The 26,481-nt window shown below is 40.3% G+C and overlaps 1 protein-coding gene across 1 annotated transcript in view; it reads left to right on the top strand.

Moving 5' to 3' along the window:
• ERC1 (ELKS/RAB6-interacting/CAST family member 1) overlaps positions 1-26,481 on the top strand; it is a 563,466-nt gene that overhangs the window by 358,623 nt on the left and 178,362 nt on the right. The window contains 1 exon segment of the mRNA XM_038395866.2: positions 10,287-10,447. Within this exon segment, the coding sequence (XP_038251794.1) occupies positions 10,287-10,447 (161 nt within the window).

Genomic DNA, 26,481 nt, shown 5'->3' with positions numbered 1-26,481 from the left:
TTTATAATGGAAATGCAGGTGGACCACCTACCTACAGCAGTGCTCTATAAAATTAGAGACTTTGCCTGTAGGAATATGTCAGTATTTTGACTCAGATATGTAACAGATGGACAGTTTGCTTTTAATGAGTCCTTGGCCCTTCTTCAGTTATCTCTTACTGAGAAGTTTGATAAACCAAATTATTGGCGTTCAAGACAGTAATCCAAGCTATGGCTGGAGATGGAACTGCTAGATCCAGATGGCTTCCCACTGATTTTTATAAGCAGTTTACATTCTCTTTGGCTGAACCTCTCCTGGATGTTTTCAGTGAAACTCCTTCTCATAAAATGCCGCCAAACCAAATTTGGTTTTAGGGAGCAAGTGTGTGTGTATATATATGTACATGCACACATATATTTCATTCATTTTCATTTAACTGGTTGATTATATGCCAGAAATGTAGTTCTGATTTTCTTTTGAAATATAAATGAATGAAGAATACCTCCAGATATAGCAGCTGAAAATGGCTAAGACCTATGATATTACATACCCCTTTCCTGTCCTTTTCTTTGGGTTAGGAGAAACCCTTTAGTACGGTTAAATGACCATATGTTATATTCTTGCCAGTCAATACTTGGTTTCTAGTAATTTTTTAGAAGCTTCGTTGAAGTGCTTTCATTCTTTCCCTAAAGCAAATGTTTAAACCAACTATAAAATGTCCCCATCAGTTATTCCTAGACTAGTCACTTGTCATTTGATTTATACTGATTTACACTTATTTCATTGTAAGTGGAATCTGATCTCTGTCATAGGCAACTGCAATAGGAGCATCTTAAATCCCTTCTGTATGGAACAACATAGGTCTAATAGGCCAAAAAGTGGAAGTTATAATCTCTTCTGTCCTACATCTAGTCAATTGTATTTGTTTTTCCTTACCCAAACAAAGAACAAAACAAAAAGAAAATCAACACTGATATAAAAACATATATCCCAAAAGAGATGTTTTAGTAACTAAGTCTTTACCTTCCACTGTTACACTTGGGGGGAGGGGGAAGAAGAGAAGCTTTCCTAGAGAACAGAGTCAGAGCCCTTTTAGATTTGGTGCTTGTGTAAAGCTGATACAGACGGCAAAAGCCAGGGTGTTTGTTGGAGACTGTGTCATTGAGATAATTATAGCTTTTTGCCTAAAATATACATTGTCTTTCTCCATTTAAAATCACCTTGTCATTTCAGATTAAGTGATGAAGTTTGAAATGTGTTTTGGAATTTTGTATGCTGCCCCTGTACTGTTCTTTATTACTTAGCTTTTTTTTAAGTAGGCAAAGGCTGACAGAAATAATCACTTCATGGCCAAAGAAGCTACATAGAGTGCTTCCTTGCGCCCACTTAAATTTGGTGGTCTTGGCCTCGTCAGCAAATGTTTTAATGCCCGATTTCTTGACTGAGCTGAAGTAGCTGTGTCCCCCATCAGAATCAAGTGCACCTCTCACAAATCTCTCCATTTGTTTTTCAACACCAAATGTTATTTTCATTAGCGATCTTATTCATCTGATGTTACATGCAGGTAAGTAGGAATGTTGATAAGCACCTCTGAATGTGATCCAGGGTCAAATGGGTTTGTCACATTATTGATGACATGATTGATAAGAGGTATAGTATGTTCTTCATTGCTCTGCAGTGCAGAGGCAAGGACTTGTTTGTGGACTTCATCTTCATTACTTCTTCTTAGGCCCCTTCTTTCTCCCATGGCTTTTGTATATTCACTGAGGACATGTCTTGTTGAGGGTCCATTTGACAAGGGCCGGCTTCTTTTTTGTGAGTCCTACAATCCTACTACTGCCTTTGAATCTTTGATGACTCTCTGTTCCCATGTGACACCAAATTCCATTGAAAGAACCAGGAGTCTGATGCATAGCAAATTCCCCAAATTCAAAGGCCTTTTTTAGAAGCACTGTGTACTGATTTAACATATCCAGGATGTAGATTGGTATCCATTTGGCATAGCTAGGCCAGTTTGTTTGCAGTAAAGAAGTATGTAAGTATGGCACTTTGTGTATTGTGACGGGGCAAGGCCAGATGGCTATAGAAAAGTAGTTGGAGATAGATATATTACCTCCAGACTAAACAAATCCCTGGTACCAGGATAAGTGAAATGGCAGCCTCTCCAGGTCAATTAAGACACCTGGGGCCAATTAAAAACTTTCCAGAAGGCAGGGAGAATGCTAAGTTGATTGGGACACCTGAAGCCAATCAGGGGCTGGCTGAAACTAGTTAAAAGTCTCCCAGTTAGTCAGGTGGGTGTGCATGTCAGGAGCTGTGGGAGGAAGTTGTGCTGTTGGAGAGACTGAGTAGTACACACCATATCAGGCACAAGGAAGGAGGCCCTGAGGTAAGGGTGAAGTGGAGCTTGAGGAAGTAGCCCAGGGAATTGTACATGTCATGTTTCTAAAAGGTCAGCTACCATAGCTGATACTGTTAGGATCCCTGCATAGAACAATGGTAGACTTGCCTTCTCCATGCTTGCATGGAATGAAATTGCAGAACCGTAATGTTTTTCTAATCTTGCCTGTAATTTGCTACTGGAATATATTGAAGTTTCTGTATTGACGGTAAAAGAGCTTTATATCTTCATAGAAGCTTGGACAAGAGAAGAATCTTCTTGTTGAACATAAGATTATGTCCATCTCTTCAATCACCTGATAAAATGCAATGTCATAAGCTGACTGTATTGTTGTAGCATAACTAGATGGTTTTGCTTTAAGATTTGTTTTGCTCACAGAGGAAGAAAGGCATGTTGAGTGATAGACTGAATCCTTGACAATCAAGTCTTCCACAAGTACTCTGAGCAACATGTCATATCTTTGAAATACGGCCTCCCTTGGTTGCTTTCTCAAAGGTTTCTATTTTATGAAGTTTCCTGCCTTTCTTGTGTGTTTTTCTCAAGCAAACAATGCAACAGGACCAATTGCTGGAGGACATGCTTGCTCTGGTGGCTATAGAAGCAGGTGAACATGATGCTCTCTGATCAGATTCAATTGTTTTCTTTCCTGGGTTCAGTACCACTTTGATGTGTCAAAATCAACTTGATTTATGTCTGAAAGCAACCCCGGTGATAAGTTGTATTGTTGTATTGATAAGTTGTAAGTTGTGATTGGTGGCACATCATGTAAATCTCATCCAGTAGTTGCCAATACAATTAATCTCTCCTAGTTTCTGCTGCCAGCATCTCAGAATTCTGTACAGGACTGGTGGCTTTTGACAGTTTTGCATTATTTTGATTTAAGAAAGCATGATTGTTTGTCAAGACAAAGTTTGTGGAGAGTCTTTCTCTCTTTGATGTAAGAATTAGAGGGCTTGTGTTCTCCATGTCTTAATATACTTTATCTTCCCTGTAGAAGTAAAATTCCCAAAGTATATTGTTAGCATTACTATCGTTACCACCATTTTTCATTTTGTACAAGTATACAGACTTGTGATAAATTAGATATAAATTAGATCTAAATGTTAGAATCAAAATTGCCATTTTTATTTGGTGAGCACTTTGATTGAAGCGCAGTGTGAAGCTGTTTATTGTCATCGCTCACACTAATACTGACCTGTGCATAAGTGTCACTGAATTAAAAAGCTAGTTTCTAGAATATTTCAAAACTAGTACTGCATGCAAAGGCAATTGCAAATTAAATATCTCACCATCAGGCAAATTTATTTCCAGTAGAGACAAGGAGGTGTTAGTACCATTATACAAGGCATTGGTGAGAATACAGTACGAGTTCTGATCTCCCATGTTTACGAAAGATGAACTCAAACTGGAACAGGTGCAGGAAAGGGTTATTAGTATGATCAGAGGAATGGAAAACCTACCTTATGAGAGGAGACTCAAAGAGCTTGGGCTGTTTAGCCTAACCAAAAGTAGGCTGAGAGGGGGATATGATTGCTCTCTATAAATACATCAGAGGGATAAATAGGAGGGAGAGGAGTTATTTAAGTTAAGCGCCAATGTGGGCACAAGAACAAATGGATATAAACAGGCCATCAACAAATTTAGGCTTGAAATTAGATGAAGGTTTCTAACCATCAAAGGAGTGAAGTTCTGCAACAGTTTTCCAAAGGGAGCAGTGAGGGCAAAAAACCCTAACTGGCTTCAAGACTGAACTTGATAAATTTATGGAGGGGATGGTATGATGAGACTGCCTACAATGGTATGTAGCCAGTCTGCAACTGCTATCAGCAAGTATCTCCATCGGCCAGTGATGGGACACTAGATGGGGAGGGCTCTGAGTTACTACAGAGAATTCTTCCCTAGGTGTCTGAATGATGGGTCTTGACCACATGCTCAGGGTCTAACTGATTGCCATATTGCTACAGGAAGGAATTTTCCTCTGGGTCACATTGACAGTGATCCCAGGGGTTTCTCGCCTTCCTCTGCGGAATCGGGCATGGGTCACTTGCAGGTTTAAACTAGTGTAAATGGTGGATTCTCTGTAACTTGAAGTCTTTAAATCATGATTTGAGGACTTCAGTAACTCAGCCAGAGGTTATGGGTCTATAACAGGAGTGAGTGGGCAGTGGTCTGGGGCCTGCAATGTGCAGGAGGTCAGACTAGGTGATCATGATGGTCCCTTCTGGCCTTAAAGTCTGAGTCATTGAGTCTAAAACCTTCTACCAGGCAGACTAAATGCTAAATTGTACAAACAAAAGTTTACAAATGCAGAAGCATTACATTAGGATTCATGTGCATTTATATCTATATATAGCAATCTATTGCTACTGGTACACAACTTCAGTATAAGATTTATCTAGTCAGCAAATTTCAACTTAAAATATAGGAAACTATTACAATCACATTTGTGATACTTTGACAATTAAGAGTATGCAATGTGAACACATTTAATGTTATATGTTGCAAAATATTGGTATTCACCATTTTTGCCGTAGGAAAACAGCTTCATCATTTTTGGAAAAAATTACTTACCCATGGAAAACTCAGAAAAATCTTCTAATATGTTGTCATTTGGTAGCTTTGACCAATAAACCCCACTTCAAGGTGGGTCATAGTCATAGTCATGCTGCAGTATTTCTAAAACTGCAGAAAATGACACTTTCTCATTTTGAGTACCATTGTTTCATCTCACCGAGAGGTGTATGGCAGCACTTGACAGCTCCACATCATACTTCATCTAAACTTAAGTAAAATAAGCGTTAAAATGATATATATGTGTGTGTATGTCGGATGGGTATGTTAAACTCCAAAAATATGATTATTATTTTTTGGAGAATGGCCACATGCCAATAGTGGTTATCAGATCTTCATAATTGACAACCCAGTGGCCATAATCTCTTCACAGGCACGTTTTCTAACACATATGTGGGTGTTGGGTTTGACAGGGCTGTCACTGAAGCAAAGCTCCATCTCACATGGTGGAGGCAGAATCCCAACTAGAAGCTTGTTTCATAGCCATACCCGCCAGCGCAGCAGGACTTTCAGCAGTTCTATTGAATTGAGGGCCTTCCTTGACTTCTCATAGCATGAATGATTTTAACTTTTATTGGTTGATGAAAATTATGCTTACTACTGGTTAATCATTTTTTTTTTACCTTTTCTGAAGTTCTTGCATTCGCCTCTCCCAGGAAGTGATGACTAAACAGTTTTCCAAGTATCTGTGTGAGAATTCAGAAAATTGTTTTCTCTATTCAGCACAATAGACAACACAGTTGAAAAATGTCTTGGATGTAGTCTTTGACAGCACTTAAAGCAACCCACTGCTTTCTTAAAGAAAATGGGTCTGTTGTGAAATCATAATTCATTCCTTCTTTATTTTGCATAAAGGTTTATTAGTTTATGATTTAAGCAAACCATCTGATCCCGCTGGCAAAGAAGCCATGTCAGGCCTAGTGTTTTTTCCTTATAATGTGTTTCTGAAGTTAGTTAAATTACATACTTAAGTCCCAGCCTCGGCCTGTGCTTTTTCCATGTGTTAACATCTGCTCTTGGAAAGCTTTCTGGGTCCCAAGTAAGTTTACATGGATCCAGGTCTCTTTCCTTTCCCTCTGACTGTCTCCCATATCCTCTCATCTGTTCAATTCAGTGAAAAGTAATGGCAGAAATGTATAGTGCCTATTTAATCTCAATCCTGTTAAAAAAAATAATTGGGGTGGGTGGGGCAGCAGATCTGAAAGGACTAGGAGAGCATTCTCTGAGAGATATGAGAGAATGACAGATGGTGAGGAAGTTACTCTTTTCTTTCCTGGCAAATTCTTATCTCACTCCTGACTTCTGATTTGAAGTTCTTTTTGATTTGGTGTGAGTTTTCTATTGTTAGTCAGAAGTGAAGGTTTATAACAACTTTTGTGTCTTGTGTCCCATCATGCTTTTCACATTAATCATATGGAAAAAGTGTATTGCTCAATGTGATCAAATTCAGACACTGAAAATATACCAGGTCAGCCTGGAATTTTGGAAAATAAAAACTGTGCTGGATTTGCACAATGCTAATGCTAAGATTGTTGCTAATAGTGGGTACCTACTATCTGTATTCTCCCAAATTCCAACTCTTCTTATCCTGTCAATAGCATTTGAAATGAATATTGAACATTAATGTCTGTCCCATTGTCCTTTAAATCAAAAACTGAATTCTTTCCTTTTAAAGCAGCAAGATGATAAACCTGGCTCTTTTTAAGGATGCAATATTGCATATTAAAATTTAACTTCTCATGACGTGAAAAGCACTGTATCTGTGTTGTCCTGGCAATATACCACAATGCAGGGATCTGAATTCAGGACTCAAGCTCAGTCCCCTGCTCATGAGACAGCAGGTTCGAAAAGCTGCGTGGACAATTCATCCGAGAAAGGAATGGCATGTATCATTTTCAAATGACCTCTGAGACCTTTGGGTGTATGTCAATAGTCTAAAGAAGGAGCAAGATCTAGTCTTCAGCTAAATGGAGAAAGTTACCCCAATGCAAATTTGAGGGTAGATGTAAATGAAGCAAAAGAAAAATAACAAGACTTCAGAAGAATCTTAGACAACCTGGAGGAAGGCAAATTGGACTCCATGAGTAAGAAGGTGGGGATGATTGAGAAAGCCAGTCCAACTTCAATGAAGAAAAATGTCTGTTTGAATTGAGGAAGACACGTATAAACCTTGCTATATCCTGAGTTCATGCCAAGTTCCTCAAAGTCCAGTATATGCTGTGAATATGCAGTATGCTGAATTGTCAGGTGGCTAAATTACCATTAGTCAAGTACAGTTCTCCCAGCATTAAAGTAAAACAAATCTTTTGATGATGGATGTATATCACTGGCATAATTCTGAACATCAAATTTATCTTCAACATTTCCTGTTACATAAGTAACTGTGTGAAATCTTATGGAAAAAAAATCAAAAGTAGCATTAATTATGAATAAATAAATAAAATGAGACACACAAGTTACCTACAAACAATGCTCCTGTGCCACTCGCTCCAGCACTGGCTCCTGGGATATGCAAGGACTTGGGTGCAGCAAAATTGATGAGTCACCATCTCACTAATATTGTTCTTTCCTGTTTAAGTTTAACTGAAATATTCCCAATGAAATGACCGGAATGTGCATAATTGTGTGTATCTGAGAGAGTTGTATTCATCACTGTTTGTCACAGTTGTATCTTTTCTAAGAAAAAGCTTAACATAAAATCACGGGGTGACTATCACTTCTCTTTCTGCACAATGAGAGATGGTGACAGTTCAGTGAACTAGTTCATTAGCACATTATAGTGGCCAGCTGTTTTCAACCTGGCTGAGACATTAGGAGACCTAATTTTCTGTTTGCTTTTCATGAATACAGTAATTTAGCAAAAACATACAATTAATGGGATTGCCAAATGGAATAGTTCAAAAAGATTAGCAAACTGCGATAATGCAAAGAATTCAATCCTTTCTGGTTACAGAGTTTAGATCTTACTACTCTGCATGAGGAGCCTGGGCCCAGATATCAGCTGCTGTCATCAGTGTACCCTGTTAATAACCCAAATTCGTCATGGATGCTGCAGGCCTACATCAAGCCAGCCCTTGGTGTTAGTTTTGCAGACTTGTAATATGACTAGGAATGGATTGGTGGATGCTGAAAACGTTCTCCCCCTAATTAGGGAAAGGTTTGTTGCCACAAAGATTACATCTTGGCAAGTAGAAGACTGACATAAGCCCTTGTGCTTGTTGAAGTTGGCTATGCACTTGTTTAGTTGAGGTTACTTTTTGTTACTAAAAAGATGGTTTTGTGGTTGGCACACACCCTTTCCCCCCTCCCCCAATTAAAAACAAAATGTTTACCCAGATAATTCTGATTGTGGAACCATCCAAACGAAATGGAAATGTCTGATATGTTATACACCTTGGCTTCCCTGCTTTTCCCTTTTCTAGACATTATCTTCAGTTTCCTTGCTGATGTTTCTTTCTGCTTTTCACCACTACTTACACACTTTTTATTTGCATTTTTTTTAACCACACTACTTTTTCCATTCTATGGAATTTTTCTCTGTCCAGTTTCAAGACAGACAGCGCATCTGATCTGTTTTGCACAAAAATAATACTCTACCTCAAACAGGAAAAGCCTGGTTTGGATGAATAAAACTGGCTTTTTTATGTATGTTAACCAGTTTACAGTGAGTTTCATTTTAACTGTGTGTCACTTAAGGTCTCTTTCATTTTTCTGATCTCTGGAAGAACTCATTTCTGCACATCTTGAGCTAAGAACTGCAGTTTTTATTTGGAAATCAGGTTTATAATATAATGGTTAAGCTCTATGGTGAAAAATGAAATCTTTATTTTTAGAACTAAAATGTTTCTTGAGAATAAATGGTAAAAAAATGGAAATATTTTTTGCACTCAAATACATATGACTAGAGAGAGATGTGCTATACCCTAGCCAAATGGGTCTACCTACATGTATGCATACTGAATTTTCTAGAAATCAGGTTGCTGTTCTTCATACAATACATCTTTCAGTTTTTGCCTAGTCAGTATCAAGTCTGAATCACCCTTATAAGAAGATGTTGGTGGGAGCTGAGTTTAATGTAACATTAGGAATTTATTTAAGGTGTGGAGAGGAGATGTGGTCACTAGTTCAGTGTAATGCAGTTTTTTCAGGTTTAATCCAGAAAATATTGTTTACTTGTAGGCAATATTAAGATCTGTATTCTTCCCATTGGAGACACATTTTAAAATACTCGTGTCACTCCTTGCTGAGCCCTCCCTGAGGAGTTGGTTATGACTGGCGGGTTGTTTAGGGCACACTAAATTGAAGAGTCTGGGTGCAAGAAATCCTCATGCCTCCTGAGATTATTGCAAAATTATTAAAATAGTATCTACTAATGTTTCTGTTAGAATACATTAGTACTTGAATGTTTAGTTAATTAACACAATTGTAAATTAAGCTAAGGTCGGACCCAAACATTTTTTCTAGTGCAGCCTTCGGTAAAACATGACTAGGAAGGAACATCTGTGTAATGTTTACACAAAAATTTACAATCATGTTAGTTCTGAATTTGAATGATTCCCACACTGTCAGACATCACATAGGGCAAGAACAAGCCTCCACCATCCTTGTCTATCCTGGGCTGATTTTCTCATAGCCTCTTTGTTGTTAAGTCCCATAAGTTAGCCCTCTCTAATTTCTGTTTGATGGAGGGGTTCTTTCATTTGGCCCCATTTATGTGTTCCTCCAGCTGCACAGTGGCACTCCTGCCAGGCTGTTTGGCTTCATTCTTAGCGCACATCCCACATATTTCTGTCTTCTTTTCCAGGTAACTTTGGAGTAAGAAGTTACTGAATTCCCTGAAAAACCTTGGCATTTATTATAAATTAATTCCATTTAATACCTGGTATTTTCCTCAGATGTTTGCTTCTGAAGGCATTTAGACATCTTTCTATACCTTTGGTGGGATTTCCAGCTTTCACATATATATGTTAAGGCAGAAATAATATTTGAGTTGAGGATTTGTAGTTTGGTCTTTAAATTGTAGATTTTCAATGACCAAATTGTGTGAATCGACATCTGCTAATTAACATGTTAAAACATCATTAAAAAGTCAAATGTAGGCCCAGCTTATGTATACAGATCATACTTGCACCTTCTTTCCCTCCCTTTCTCTCCCTTATATGCAGTCTACTGTACACATGTATTTACATGCCTGTTTGCTGACTCTTGGCTCTAATCTCAGTTGTGATGTCCAGTAAATTTCTATTCATCATGTTGTATTGTTTTTCTTTTTTTCCTCTTCTCCTCCCCATTACCTCCAACCTCAAAAAAATAAACCAAAACAAAAAACTCTTAGGTAGAGGAGCTGATGATGGCCATGGAGAAAGTGAAGCAAGAACTGGAGTCCATGAAAGCAAAGCTGTCCTCTACCCAGCAGTCTTTAGCTGAGAAGGAGACCCATTTAACCAACCTACGAGCAGAGAGGAGGAAACATTTGGAGGAGGTTCTGGAGATGAAGTGAGTATTTATTTCCATTCCTTATGCCTGCACTGTATTGACATCCCTTCACTTCTCCTTTTACCTCTGCTTTTGGTGATCTAAAGACCGTTACTAAATTGCACTTCTCCACAGAGAATTACCGTTATCTGTGTTCTCACTCAAAGCTTCAAAGGAACCATCTGACCGGGAGCTGTGTACATGACTTAGGACTAGATTGAGTATTTTTGGAATGAAATACATATTTTTCCTCCCTTGTCATCCACTTTCTTCCTATACATTGGTGATATTATTTGCATTAGTGCCCAAAGGCCTAAATCAGAATCATGGCCCCATTATCTTATGTGCTATATGAATTCTCAGTAAGTCATGGGCCTTACTTTTAAGAGCATACAATCTAACTTAAGGCAAGGCACCAGTAAGTGTAGCAATCAGTGGAAGGGAAGGAAAGACAAGGATAAAAGTAAGTACCAAAGTAACAGTAATCTCCCGAATCAAAGCACAGTTGCTGTATTGCCAGATGAAGATTTTTTCAAGATCATGTGACTGGTTCATTGGCACTGCTGAAACCTAACTGAAGTTGAGTTTGAACTTCTGTATATTTTTCACTGCCACCCCTCACACAAGGAGTCTTCAATATGGCCAAGCATTGAAGTGTTGGGGAAAGGTGAGCGATTAGATTTCTAAGACTTAAATACTTCCTAAATTTTGACCTCCCTTACAGATAAATGGTTATTTAGGGAGGCATGAATCCATTTAGCACAATGACGGATAGCACTGCCAGCAGTTCATTAAAAACACTTTCAATTGTTTAGCCAGCCCTGAAGAGAAGGAATATTTTTATTGGCAGGACTTGCAGTGGTTCCTCCACTGTGGTTTTTTGAGCCATTATTTATTTAGATAACTTTTCTGTGTTAACCTCTTTCCTTTTTGAAAAAAGAAAAGAAATTATAGAAAAACAGCTCTTACCAAATGGAAAGAGAGGCTCGAGTCTTAAAGCTCTAACATAAGAGCCCACACTCCCTGGCTTCATATTCAGCTACCTAATACAATCTGACCTAGATCTGGCACTGGGACACTGCAAGACTATAGTGCTTAAAAAACATACTTTTTATTTTAATAAAACATTTATTGACTTATAAATTTCACTGCTTTGAGAGTTGATGCATTGGGGGATGGGAGGAATAGCTCTTAAGTTTATGTGGGAATCCAAAGCAACTTGAGATACATCCCATATCCAATCTTCTTGTAGCACTCTCTCCTGCCAAATTGCTGCGCCAAACCTTCTCGTTAAAATATATACAATACTCAGTATATCCTGAAATGTTCTTGGAATTGGGTAGCTGTAGTACATTTAACTTACCACTCACTTCTTTTAAATGATGACCTATCTTAACTAGTTAGTTATTGTTGGAAAGTTATTGCATAGAGTGAAAGTGAGTCTTATGAACCAAATAAACTGGTAGATCCATTGTGACCTAAGAAGGGAGGAGAGGGGTAGAGAGAAAATTAATGCTGTCAACAAATGGACAGAGAGATGGAAAAAGCATTAGAATTGTACATTGAAGTAGTTGAACATGTTGTAGACTTCTTTAGTGTTCCTTAAAGTTCTGTAAAGCTGACAAAGTCATCTAAACCTCAGTATGTTAGAATGCACCCTTATGATAAGCCTCTTTGTTACGGACAAGTCTCTATTGTTGTCTCCCAATCCATAAAATAGTACCTTACATTTATAAGAAAGAACTGCAGTGTACCCTTTCCTGTTCAACCTTCACAATCCACTGCTTTTGAAGAAAAAGGTGTGACTGCTGAAAACTGAGAATGGAAAACTTAAAAATACTTCTCAGATAAACTAGAGGGTGTACTGCAGTTTGTAACTCATCTCTTTTGGCTTGAGTGGTTGAAGCAAGGCCACCTTTATTTTTAATTGCCATATTTTCTGAAGGGTTTTCTTGTTTGATATTGTAGTGAATGTGCTACAGAAGTTTTGGAGTGTTTGTTATATCCCCTCAAGTCAGAGGTACAACTCAACCATAAAAATGTGCTCAGGACTAGACTGATGCATGAAATGTGAGACCAGAATCAGTTATTTTTAAATAGCTTTTAAAAAAGACTCTCTTCCGCTGTTTTCAAGCTATGCCAAGAGTATTTTTAAATGTAATACTTCAGTATAGAATTTGTACTTCCTCAACTCAACTTCTGTTGAGTAAATAGGAAGTTTTATACTATAATCCACCTGGTTTTGGTATTCTTAAGCACAAGCTATAGTTGTTTGCTGATTGTACAAGAATTCATTAAGGGATCGAAGTATGAATTTGAGTATGTGTGCCTCATACGGATGACTTAAACACAACTTTTGGCTATAGCGACAGTCTTCAAAGTAGAAAAGATAAGTTATCTAGAGAGTCTATTACAGAGATAATATGCATTTACGAAATTGTTACTGAAAGTAGAATTTTTTTATTCAATTTTATTCAGTTTTGAGTGAGTCATTCTACACTATTGAGGGAATAATACAGTATGCTCATTAGAATACACCTCTAGAGAATTCTAGTCTCTAGAGAAAATGATTCTCTCATATACCCTTGTTCATCTGACTCTGGGATTTACATTTTGTTTTTACTCATTATAGAGGAAGCTGGTAGGGATTCCTATATTTAGGTTGCCTAACATTTTCCATTATAAAAGGTATTAGTGACCTTTTTGAGAAACTCTGACACCTCCAGCAGGACTTTAAAAATTGGCAGGGAGAAAGCCTTTGGGCCAGTGAAATGCCAATTTTTTGTCCTATTACATTCTGTTCAGTCTTGGGTTATAAATTGTTGAAGATCGCCATTTCCCTTCTGTTCTGTGCATTGTCATCAATATTTTGACAACATGCAAAAATAACTGAACACAAACAATCTAATCTAACGCTGGGCCCATGCCAGTGCCAAAGCAGCAGCACTGAGAACCCTGGTAACAGACAGCCATACTGCTGATGGAACAGCATTGGGACGTCAGGGGGAAAAGAAATCAGACTAGGCTCCCCTGGATTCAGCAAAAGGTCCCATTAGCCTCTCTTGCTCCATTCTCTGGGGGATTATATGGGGCAAGAGTTTCCCTCCACACACATACATCCCCACTGGAGGAAAGAGAGCCAAGGCAAGAGTTTCCCTCCTGCTGCCCTTCCAGATTCAGAACATGGCCTCAGTAGCCCATCTCTCACCCCATCCCGCAAGATAACAGCTTTTTCCTGTAGGCAGTTAATGTATATGGTCCCGTAACTCAAGTGATGTAGAACTCTGTGATACAATGCCAAAGTTTCTTATTTCAGGCCCTGATGATTATGATGGTTAATGGGGCAGTTGTTACAGCTGCATGTAATAGAACATGTTTTTACTTTTTTTTAAAAAAAAAAAAAAACCCACACAGCTAACAACAACCTAGGACATTATATACAAAATCTGTTCTGAAAGAACGTCTTTTAGATCATAAAATCAAACACTCAAAAGTTCGGAAATGCCATTATTTAGGTTGCTCATGCAACCTTAGTTCAACCCCCTTGTGTGTATGCGTTATGATATTATCTTTAATTACACCAAATACATACTATTTTTCCACAAAAAGAACAGGAGTACTTGTGTCACCTTAGAGACTAACAAATTTATTAGACCATAAGCTTTCATGGGCCATAAAAAATGTGAGTGGCTAATTAAATAAGTTAAGTATCCTCACACCTTCTTGTCAACTGTCTAAATGGGCCATCTTGATTATCACTACAAAAGTTTTTTCTCCTGCTGATAATAGCTCAACTTAACTAATTAGCCTCTCACAGTTTGTATGGTAACTTCCAACCTATCTGTATATGGGTGTGTATATATATCTATATCTGTCTATCTTACTATATGTTCCATTCTATGCATCCGATGAAGTGAGCTGTAGCTCACGAAAGCTTATGCTCAAATAAATGTGTTAGTCTCTAAGGTGCCACAAGTACTCCTTTTCTTTTTGCGGATACAGACTAACACGGCTGCTGCTCTGAAACCTGTCATAATGCAAGTGAATGCACATGAGAGGACTCTCTTCTAGCCCTGCTGAAGAATTCTTGTGTGTTGCTATGCAAGTCACTTAAACCAAAAATTTTGGCAGATGGCCACTAATTGTATGTGCTCATTTTCTAAGTACCCAATTTGAGACACCTGGGACCTGATTTGCAGAAGTGCTGAGCACTCACAACTGACACAAAAGTCAGTGGAAACTGTGTGCACTCACTATTTCTGGCAGTAAGGCAATGTTGTCTGGAGGTCTGAGCATAGGGCTGGGAATCAAGAAGGTCCTGAGTTCTAATTCTGACTCTCTTACTAATTCATTGTGTAGCATCAGGCAAATCTCTTGTCTCAATTTCCCCATTTTGAATATTATGATGATGATGATTTCTTATCTCACTGTGGAGATAAATTCATTAATATTTATGAGGCACTCTCACACTATAGATGACAAATGTCTCTAGAAAAGAAATGAATAATTCTGTATTCACTGCAGCGTTTGGGTGACATGGAGTAAATAAAGGTAGGTTCCACACAGAATAATGAGCCTCAAATAGCAAGAGCCTCATTACCCAAGCAATGTCCAGCCTGTCCACTGAAAGAGGCAGGGGTCCTATGGAAAAATATGATACAGTTCTGTAATTAAGGATATGATTCTGTCACGGAGGTCACAGATTCCGTGATTTTCCAGGATCACCAGGACTTCTGGGGCAGGGCTGAAGCAGCTGTCACCCCTGGGGCTGCCAGAGCAGCAGCCCCCAGAACAGCTGACTGGAGGCCAGGTCGAGGGCCGTGGAGTAGTGGCTGGCAGAACAGCTGGCCGGCAGTCATCCCCAGGCCCGCCAGAACAGTGGTCCCCGGAACAGCTGGCCAGCTGCCAGCCCTGGGGCCGCTAGAGTGGAGGCGGAACAGCCAGAGCAGCCGTCCCCAGCCAGTTGATGCAGCAGCTGGGGTTGGGTCAGCCCGTCTGGGCCTAGAGCAGCAGCAGTCAGGAGCAGTGGCAGGGCTGGAACAGCTGCAAGCCTTGGCACCACACTGTTTGCTCCTCTTCCCCCCTCACCCCCCAGGGTATTTTTAGTAAAAGTCAGGGACAGGTCATAGGCTTTTTTAAATTTTTGTTTATTCCCATGACCTGACCCTGACTTTTACTAAAAATACCCGTGACAGAATCTTAACCTTAATCATAATGCATATGCCTAGGGAGCAGAATTAAGGTCGTATAGGAAGCCTAAATTCTAGCATTTCTTAACTTTCAAGTGGTTGACTGCAACTTAAATGTTCTCTTTCGAGTGCTTGCACATGTCCATTCCACTGTAGGTGTGTATGTGCCCCAAGCATAGTCTCTGGAAATTTTTCCATCAGTGGTACCTATCAGGTCAGTTCTGGCACCCTGAGATGCTGCATGCTCATAGCACCGGAATAAATGGCTCAGTTCCTTCTTACCATCGATGATGGTCACTAGAACTGCTGTCCTTGCTGCGGCAAACTGTTCTCAGTGGTCTTCATTGTTCTTCATTCCTTCATATTGTGTATAGTTGCAGTGTAAATAGGTATTTCTTTAGTTAGATAAGTTTAACTTAACTTGGCACTTCCCCGTCAGTTAGCAGAGTTTTGTCCATTCCCAGTGCCGAAGCATGCCTTGGTCACCGGGCTTCAAGCCCTGTGCCTCCTGCAACAAGGTTTTGCCTTTGAGCAACCTGCACTCTCATTGCCTAAAGTGTTTGGGTAAGGCTCACATAGAGGATCACTGTCAGATCTGCCACGAGTTTAAGAGGACCAGGAGGCAAGGTTAAAGTTCCTATTGATGGAAGCAGCACTCAGATCTTCCTCCGAACTGAGCAGGTCGGACTCAGCACTGATTACCTCAGGATTGGTGCAGAGCACTTCTCTCACCGTGCAGGAGTCCCGGCACCATTCACCATCCCCGGTGCCAAGAAGGAAGCATAAGAAGCAGCTGGCAGAGCGGAGTGCTACTTAAGTCAATCAACTCTTCTGCCTTATCATCACAGGTGGCCCCATTGACCCTGGTCTGTTCTCAGGCACAGTTGAGTCTGGTCCCGGATGAGCCGTCAGCACCAGAGTGACAGCTCAGCACCAGCACTTTCACAGTGCCGTCCGCTCCAGAGGCGTTTGCCTTGGACAGAGACCTGCTGGCATTCTCAGTACCCCTGTCACTGGCAGTACAAGAGTTGGCCACCTTGGTGCTAGTGAGCAGAACAGAGCACATCACCCCTAGCTGCCATCCAGTTCTGCGCCCCACAGTACTGTCCAGAGGGAAATGGTCCTTGCTGGCCCTGGTGCAAGATTCCCCACCCTGGCACCAATAGAAACCGTACCTCCATGGTTCCCAAAGGAGGCTCATCATCTGAGTTGGAGATTGGGTTGTACTACTCTTGTCAAAGGAGTTGCCGTTGTTATGGCTCCAGTCAGCCCTACCCTTCCGTGGACCCAGACCCAGGAGTACCATCAAGTGCTTGGTTCAGTGGTCACTGATCTATGCCAATCCTTTTGGAACCCGTGGCTCTTTTGGAACCTGTGGGGATTCCACCCAGGCCAGGACCCCACTCAACACGCTGTTAGTCTGTGGCCTCTGAGAAAAAGGCACCTCCATCCCATTGGTACCGACCTTCATGATCCGGATCTGCCGGATCCTGTCCACACAGAAGATAAAGGAGGAGGGCCACCTGCCAGTGAGGCCGCCTCCTTCCCAGACAAGGTGGTGTGGCAGACATGTCACTCTCTCAAGATGATTTCAAAGCCCACCAGATGCTGCTAAAGATGTTGGTTTCGAACTTAAGCTTGCAAGCTGAAGTAGTAAAAGAATCCTCCCATAGCCTGGTTGACATCCTGGCCTTTGCGGGCCCATCAAAAATGGCCCTACCTCTCAATGAGGCCATTATGGATCCTGTGAAAGTCCTGTGGCACGCCTCCCTTCTCCACCACCTCAAAAAGAGCCCAAAGGTAGTACTTTGTGCCCGTCCAGGGTTATGAGTTCCTATACTCTCACCCCCACCCGGGGTCCCTGGTGGTCTCTGTGGCCAGTGAAAGGGAGAGGCAGAGCCTACAAGGAGTGACACCTAAAGCAAAAGACTCCAAAAAACTGGATCATTTTGGTAGAAAGGTTTATTCCCTGGTGGACTACAGCTCAGGATTGCCAACCAGCAGTTGCTGCTGAGCAGATGACTTCAGTGTGTGGGACTCCATGTTGAAGTACAAAGACTCACTCCACCAAGAGTCCAGGCAGGAGTTACCCTCGCTGGTAGAGAAGGGGAAGGTAATAGTCAGAGCCTCCTTGCAGCCCTGAATGTGGTGGACTTGGCGCCCAGGTCCATGGCCTCCACAGTAGCCACTCATAGGAACTCATGGCTACAGTCCTCTCGTCTCCTGGCAGAGGTCCAGCAATCCCTTCAGGTCCTCCCCTTCAAAGGGGCTTCGCTCTTTTTGGAGCAGATGGATGTAATGCTCCATGTGCTGAAGGTCTTCAGAGCTACCTTTAAGTCCCTGGGACTGTATACCCCAGCAACTTTGAGAAAGCATGACAGGCCTCAGCAACCCTCCCAGTTCTTTGCTCCGTCATCCCGTCAGGACTTTCAGAGGAGATAGAGCAGGGTTTTTTTAAGTGCAGATATCCGCTCCCACCTGCCTCTGTGCAAGAATCTGCTCTGCCCAAACACCCAGGGGGCTTGGAACAGACCTTTTGATGGCATGCCTGAGGGCATTGTACCAGTTCCTGTGCCAGATCCCAGGTCCCCTTTATTTTCAGACCACCTGTCCCACTTCAGCACAGCGTGTTCTCATTTCACCACAAACTGTTGGGTACGGAACACCATAGAAAAGGGCTATATGCTCCAATTTATTTCTACCCACCCTCCTTCCCATCCCTCTTCAGGGACCCCTCTCATGAGCATCTTCTAATCCAGGAGCTACAAGACCTCCAAGTAGGAGCTGTGGAAGAGGTTCCACAGGATTTAAGAGGGAGGGAGTTTTACTACCGCTATTTCCTAATTCTGAAAGCCAAGGGCAGTCTCAGACATATTCTAGACTTGGGCTGACTCAACAGCTACCTCAAGATACTGAAGTTAAGCATGGTCCACTAGCTTCCATTATCCCCTCCCTGGATGCCGGGGACTGGTACACCACTGTCAATTTAAAAGACCCCAATCTTCACATTTCCATCTTCTAAAGCCACAAAAGGTATCTGAGATTTGTCATGAACCAGGCCCACTACCAATTCGCGGTTCTCCCGTTTGGCCAGTCGGCAGCTCCACAGGAGTTTACAAAGTCATGGCAGTAGCGGCAGACCTTTCTGAGAAGACGGTTGGGGTGCTAGTCTACCTGTACCTGGCCAACTGGCTAGTCGACTAGTCCAAGGCTCAGGTAGAGTCCAGCATCCACCTCATACAGTTGACTTTCCAGGCCCTGGGACTGCTAATAAATGAGCAGAAGTCTATCCTCGCTCCGGTGCAAAGGATAGAGTTTATCGGAGCAGTGCTCAACTCCACCCAAGTCCAGGCCTTCCTCCCAGAAGGCTGTTTTCACACTATCATGTCATTAATAACGCATGTCAAGAACCACCCCATTACGACAGCATATTTCTGTCTGAGACTTTTAGGTCACCAGGCCTCATGCACATACGTGGTGCAGGATGCAAGGCTATGCCTCAGGTCCCTTCAGACTTGGTTGGCCTCCGTTTACTCACCAAACCGCTACCATCAAGACTCAATTTAGTCAAAGGATAAATAGAGGACTTCAGTCTTCAAATTGGTTCCTTCTGTTAGTACAGAAAACTAAATTAACTGATTTTTTTAATAAAGTTTTTTGTTTTTGTTTTGTTTTTTTGGTGGGGTATAGGTTTATTTGTTTAATGCATGCATTATGAATGGACTGTGTTGGGCTTGATTTTGGATTCTTTAGCATTTGTTCATTTAAGCAAACTCCACTTTAATATTTGAACATGAGTCTTTCTTGTTTTGAGTTATTTCTATTAAGTTCCCATGACATCTAAAGGCATCTCTGTTTGGGTTATTTAAAGTTTTTTTAATTAGCGCTGTTACCTTTCTGATCTGATGAGAATTGATCTGTGTCATTTTTACATCTGATCCCATGAGAATTAATCTCAGTCATTTTCTTGTTGGTTTCCATCTAAGTGAGCATGTCTGTGTGCGAGTGTGTAAGCTAGGAAGCTGATGAATAAATGTATTTGTGAACTTATGTACATTATATATAATAAAATGATGTAATATACACACATACCTTATTAACTTTACAACCAGCTGGGATGTATATCTGATTACAAGATTTTAAGACACTTTGACCAAGGCTTGTTAGCTGCTCAAAAGCTGCCACTCTGCTTTAAGATTCTTGGAAATTAAAGATGCCAGTTTTATTGGTAACGGTCACTGTGAAAAATATTCATTGTACTTTTCGCTTATATGCACTTTATTCCTCCAGAGCAATAGAGAAAATGGATTCTTTACTGCAGGAGAGGCTTGTAAGCGATCTACATATGTCAACAATTGTGGGTGTAGAATGCAGTCACTTCACATTCTCTTCCTATTCCATATAGCAATATTGTTTTAACATGACATCTACAATGTGTAACTTCCAGTGCTAAGCAAAAATCCTCCATCCCAATATACTGGGATATATGTTAGATGGGCCAGTTACTTAATGCCCTGACAAGTCTTTACAAAACAATGGTAGCTATCATTTCATCTGTAATTACTTTAATTTTAAATAAGCCAGAATCCTACAAGGGGCCGTGTGTGTCTGTGGAAACTACTGTTTGGGACAGATTTGAATAGCCACATCTACCTACTATTTCTGGTTTCAGAGTAGCAGCCGTGTTAGTCTGTATTCGCAAAAAGAAAAGGAGTACTTGTGGCACCTTAGAGACTAACAAATTTATTAGAGCATAAGCTTTCGTGAGCTACAGCTCACTTCATCGGATGCATTTGGTGGAAAAAACAGAGGAGAGGTGTGTGTGTGTGTATATAAATCTCTCCTCTCTTTTTTCCACCAAATGCATCCGATGAAGTGAGCTGTAGCTCACGAAAGCTTATGCTCTAATAAATTTGTTAGTCTCTAAGGTGCCACAAGTACTCCTTTTCTTTCTACTATTTCTGGTTTCCCTTGTAGTCTTAGGGCTTGTCTACACTTGAAATGCTACAGCAGCACAGTTGTAATAGCACGTCAGTGTAGACACTATCAACACCAACAGGAGGGGTTCTCCCATCAGTGTAGGTAATCCACCTCCCTAAGAGGTGGTAGCTTAGGTCAACAGAGGAATTCTTCCATAGACCTGGCACTGTCTACACTGAGGTTTAGGTCATCTTAACTACATCACGCAGGGATGTGGATTTTTCACACTCCGAGCAACTTAGCTGGATTGACATAACTTTTTAATGTAGATCAGGCCCTAGTTTTCTGACTGAAAATGTCTCTTATGGAAGGGAGGCCACTTGGTGAAAGTGACACACACAGGATATTGCTTCTGCATTTTGTCTCCTTTAATTTTCTAGTATAAAATGTATACACTGTTTTTTTCTTTGGAAGTTATTATCCTATTAGATTTTGACACTTGAACTGTAAACATTTTAATTGCAAAGTCCTGAAATATGAAAAGTTGTCCCTTTTTCCTAATTGCAGACAGCATGTTCATTGAGGTCAGATCAATGGCAATATCATGATTGTCTATGATTCTGAGAAATTCATTCTGAGAGACTCAGCATTTCCACAAACAAAAAATGTGTGCAGTGTTCACCTACTGTGTGTCTGTGTATATATACCCAGTGTGTATGGCTTTTGCATGTTTTCTGGTATTAGTGGTTTCTGGAGGTTACTTTTGCAACCCAAAAAATCCCAGTTCTGCAACCTAGTCTGAACTCCTCAGTTCTCATTACTGTTATAAAATGTGTTATTAAAAGGTCTCATTTGAAAACTCTATCTATATTTTTCCTTGTGTTTTTTTGTTTGGGAGCTCTGACATTGTTTACTTCCATTGCTTTTCTACACTGTCTGTTAGATTCAGCCTCCAAGCACTCTCTAAAGATGCTCAGCACAATGTCATCACTGTGGACAGTTTACTACTTTGTCTCCAGTGAAATAAATATTGGCATATGGTGGAGAATAATTGTGGTGTTGATATCAACAGTAAGAGATTCCTGGACCCTAGAACAGGTGAAATGATGATTAACCTGGTTGTCGACAATAGTACAAAACTCTCTTCATCGAATGATTTGACGTAAGCCAACTGTATTGTGAATTTTGGTCTCTAAAGTTCACAATAAGGGTGATCTGTGAAGCAATTAAATGGTATCTGTAATGAATTGAGTAAGTACGGTACCACCTACATGTTCTTAGATAGAAAGAAGGCTATTTGTCTTTATCACATTTATCTTTAGCTGCCAGAACGTTGTTCTTACCTTCTACAGATTGTTTTTGTTTGTTTGTTTTTATAGTTCACCTTCCTTTAAAAGGTTTTTGTTCCAAGGCTTCTTCAGATACTAAAATCCTGGCACTATGGCTCACAGTTCCATTCTGTCTCATGATAAACACCACCATATCTCATTATATCTTGAACTCCATGGTCGCTGAGAACAGCCTTATAGAGAAAATACACTGTACTATCTAAATGAGCCATGACAAGCCTGGGAGCAAGACCAACTGCTGAAAAGTGCACCAGGTGGTGTTAAAGGGGTTTGTTCCACTCAGTAATTGCTCAGTCTGTTAATGTAGTAGGGAGGAGTTGGGAAAGGAGGTTCTTTCAGCCATTAACTTCCTGAGAATTTAGTTACACTGTGCTCTTGTTTCCATGCTATTCCACTGAAGATTTTTTTTTCCTGGATCTGTTTTCCAGGGGCTGAGTTCAGTGTGACTGATCCCTTCAGTAGCTCCTGGACCCAGGTTTCTAGAAAGACAATTCAATGTAACTTGACTGCTGTTAAGTCACAATATGAAAAAAGAGTGCACAAACTCTGCCTTGAGAATAAAAACCCTGTTGTAATATTTTAATCTGATTTTTATATTTATTTATTTGTTTTAAGTGAGGGAAGATGACCTGGTCAGAAAGCTTCTTAGATAGAATAGATGTCTGTGTTTCAGTTAGGTCTAGCCTACCTTGTGGTCTTTTTTCCTTTCATATTACAGAATGCTCATAGAAATTCTCTTGAAAATTTTCATCTGTTGAAAAACATTTATACATGTGTACAAAGAGCTGGAATATTGTTGTCCACTGTTCCTGGAGATTTACATAGTGCTACTGTGCGTGAACGATTGTTCGTCTTCTCCTTACCTATCCTGCGAATCCATATGTGCAGATGAGCTTTAGGATAGGTGCAGTACTGCATAACATCTGGAAGATCATTAGTGCCCAATCTCTCTGACTGCTCAGAACGGAGTAGGTTTGGCAAATCTTCACTTTTGTCACAGAGAGAGAGAGGAATCAGGAATCAGAATTTCTGGAGGTGGTTATTCAAATTGTTTTATGTTGGTTTATCAAAAGAATGAAAGAAAAGTCAGTGATATTCTGACTGACATTGAATAACATAGATTGTTTGTGACACAGTCCTAAAATAAGCCAATCTGCTCCCTTCTCCCTGTTTTTTCTGAATCTTCATCATTTAGCACTGAACATTATTATACTCTCACCGTCTCTGTAATCAGACACATTAAGCAGTTCTGTTAGAAGTGAGGCATTTTTAATTATTTTCTTCACACACCTGTGCTTTTTGTTTTGTTTTTAAAACAGAAGTTATTTTTGGCTCTGTACTGGTACTGCTAGTATGTTCCCTAAACTGGACATTTCAGTCACAGCAATGGCCCCAATACCATCTATAATCTCATAATATTTTGATGTTTCCAGGGATCTTGTGAACTAAACCAAATCAAGCATTTTTGATTTTCTGTTGAAGTCAAAAGAATCGTAGGTTCCTCTGTGTTTTTTTTCCTCCTTGATAAACGTGCACTATAAATATTGGTTTGTATAAATCAACTCTTAGAGCACGGCATATTTCATTAAATACAGCCAAACTGTGGGTTACTTAAAGTTCCAAGTGAAAATATTATGGTATCTCATTGCATATATTGTAGATTTAATGTAGTGTGAACAATAGTAGCTTTGAGCTATTGTAAATCCCATGTGGACATCATCAACATGGTTCAAGATACAAGGAGAGAAATCCCAAAGGTTGTATGTGCTCATATGGCTGCTGTGCATATGTAAGTCATTCTTTCTTTCATTATTTTTAAAATAGCAATGTGGTATTTTGGAAGAGAAAGGGATAAGGAAGAGCCTAACACCATCTGAGTTTTGGAGCTGGTCTGAAATTCCTTTTTCCCTAGCTGTGGGGTCTGTTTGCAATAATAATAGAAATAACCTCTGAGCCAGGTGATTTTCCCTTGAATCTTGGAGGATGAGTTGCAGCAACTTGACAGCAGATGCAGTGACTAAAGTATTGGGGATACTTCCAAACTGTCCTCACTTCCCCGTGACCTGTGCCCTCACTTACATGGGAATCTGGGGTATATCTCTGGGGGGAGTGTTGCCAACAGAAAAATCACTATTAGATAGATTTATTAAAACTAAAACAAACAAAAACCAACCTTCAGGTCCATGGAATATTTGAGAAATCTCCTTTTTAAATTTTCTTTTTTTCCTGGTAGAGGTTACTTCAGGAGAGTGAGGCTTTTTGGGGTGGAATATCTGTATGTGAGAGCATGTGCCAGAGTTCAGTCCATGAGAGCTGATCAAACCAGGTTATACAGGAACCATAAGAGAACACATTAGACATAATAAAAAAAATCATCCTTTCACATACAAGCTGATTGCGTGCAAGATTCAATACAAGCCTTCTCATTCTCCTCTCCCAATCCAATTTGTAGCAGTATACTATTATGTGATTTATAAAGATGGGGAGGTGTTATCTTTCATATTGTCCCACCAATAGAAGCAGGATACTATACTAGATTGTCCAGTGGTCTGATATAGCATGACAATTCCTGTGTTCCTAAATCTGTTTTCTGATGCCGCCTTCTAACATTCTACGTAGCTTATAATTTTGGCATTCCATAAACCAGTAGCTGATTTTCTACATAGCATGTATTTTACAGATTTATTGTAGAGGATCTGTGTCTAAAATTCACATTAAGATGTCTTTTTAATTTAGTCTCAACAAAATCAGTAAAATCTTTTTGAGCTACTTGATTCACAGTTCTTTTTCTGTTGACACTGATTTTTGCTTGTAGAGGTACTGAAACTTGGGTTCGAGTATCAATCCACTTTGCATGTAGTTTATATAAGAATAAGGGAAGTCCTTTTTATTGTGAAAGATCCAAATTATTCAATCCATTGGTTCTAGATATCTGCAGAACTTGCATATATGGAGGCACCCAATGCGCTTCTATCCCTAAATTGTTAACAGGTTTTAACATACATTTAGTTTTTGTGATCTTGTAAAAATGAAGAGGCCCTCTTTTGTTATTTGCAGGAGGCCTCCTGTGACCTTGGGCTAGTTATGGTCTCTACTAAGCAACATCAGAAAATTATGTAGTTCTAATAATAAATATATTTTGCATTTATAGAGTCCTTCATCTGAATATCTTAAGGTATTTTATAAAGGTAGGTAAATATTATTCTCATTCTACAAATGAGTAAGCTGAGACCAGAGAGGTAAAGTGACTCATCCATTCAAGGCCACATGGCAAGTCAGTAATAGTTCAGGAATAGGACCTCAGTTGCATTCCCCAATCAAACTATTGCATTGTTATCGGCTTCTAACACTCGGAGTAATTTCTCCAAACTGACTTGGTAAATGTGCTCCAGAAGTGTCTTGGAGGTTATATGTTCTAGATCAGTGGTTCTCAAAGCCGGTCCTCCGCTTGTTCAGGGAAAACCTCTGGCAGGCTGGACCAGCTTGTTTACCTGCCACGTCCGCAGGTTCGGCCGATGGCGGCTCCCACTGGCTGCGGTTCGCTGCTCCAGGCTAATGGGGCTGCGGGAAGCAGTGCAGGCCAAGGGACATGCTGGCCGCCCTTCCTGCAGCCCCCATTGGCCTGAAGCAGCGAACCGCAACCAGTGGGAGCCGCGATCGGCCGAACCTAGGGACACAGCAGATAAACAAACTGGTCCGGCCCGCCAGGGGCTTCCCCTGAACAAGCAGCGGACTAGCTTTCAGAATCACTGTTCTAGATCATTGGCTCCAGGTCTTGCCTTCCACCCCCCCAGGTTTTACTGCATTAAGACAGGGTTGTTTGGTTCTAATAGCCTTTATAGTTTTCAGACCTTAAAATTAACATCTAGAAAGCTAAGGACAGAGTCCAAAAGAAGTGACTATTTAAGATTTTTTTGAAGAATCCAGAATTCCCATTACAGTCTTACAGTAACTGATACACATCCATGCTATACAGTTATCTAAACTAAAACGTTTATATTTTAATGTGCCCATCATGTCTAGGTGCCATATATACTACACCACAGAATGCTTTTCAACATCTTCTGGTCATTCCTAGTTTGAAAATCATTCTGTTTCTGTTCAGTCACCTATTCAGTTATTCTCTCTGTGCAATCCACTTTTTGTTTTCTCTGAAAATAGAATCCTATCTAGTCCAAAAGAAGAAAGTATGTTAGACTGTGGGATATAGGCATTGTGGTGCAGCCCATGCAGTAACCTCTGAATTGGAACAAAGTGTGCCCAACTACAGGTTAGACATGTGTCATGAATTATGTTCTAATTGAATGCTATACACTTCGCTACCTCTAGTGAACAATCACAGGAATGATTATAGGTTTCAGAGTAGCAGCCGTGTTAGTCTGTATTCGCAAAAAGAAAAGGAGTACTTGTGGCACCTTAGAGACTAACAAATTTATTAGAGCATAAGCTTTCGTGAGCTACAGCTCACTTCATCGGATGCATTTGGTGGAAAAAACAGAGGAGAGATTTATATACACACACACAGAGAACATGAAACAATGGATTTATCATACACACTGTAAGGAGAGTGATCACTTAAGATAAGCCATCACCAACA

This window comes from Dermochelys coriacea, chromosome 1 (assembly GCF_009764565.3).
Source record: "Dermochelys coriacea isolate rDerCor1 chromosome 1, rDerCor1.pri.v4, whole genome shotgun sequence".
NCBI lineage: Eukaryota > Metazoa > Chordata > Testudines > Dermochelyidae > Dermochelys > Dermochelys coriacea.
The sequence above is the reverse complement of the archived record's forward strand: the minus strand, read 5'-3'. Positions and strand labels throughout refer to the sequence as shown.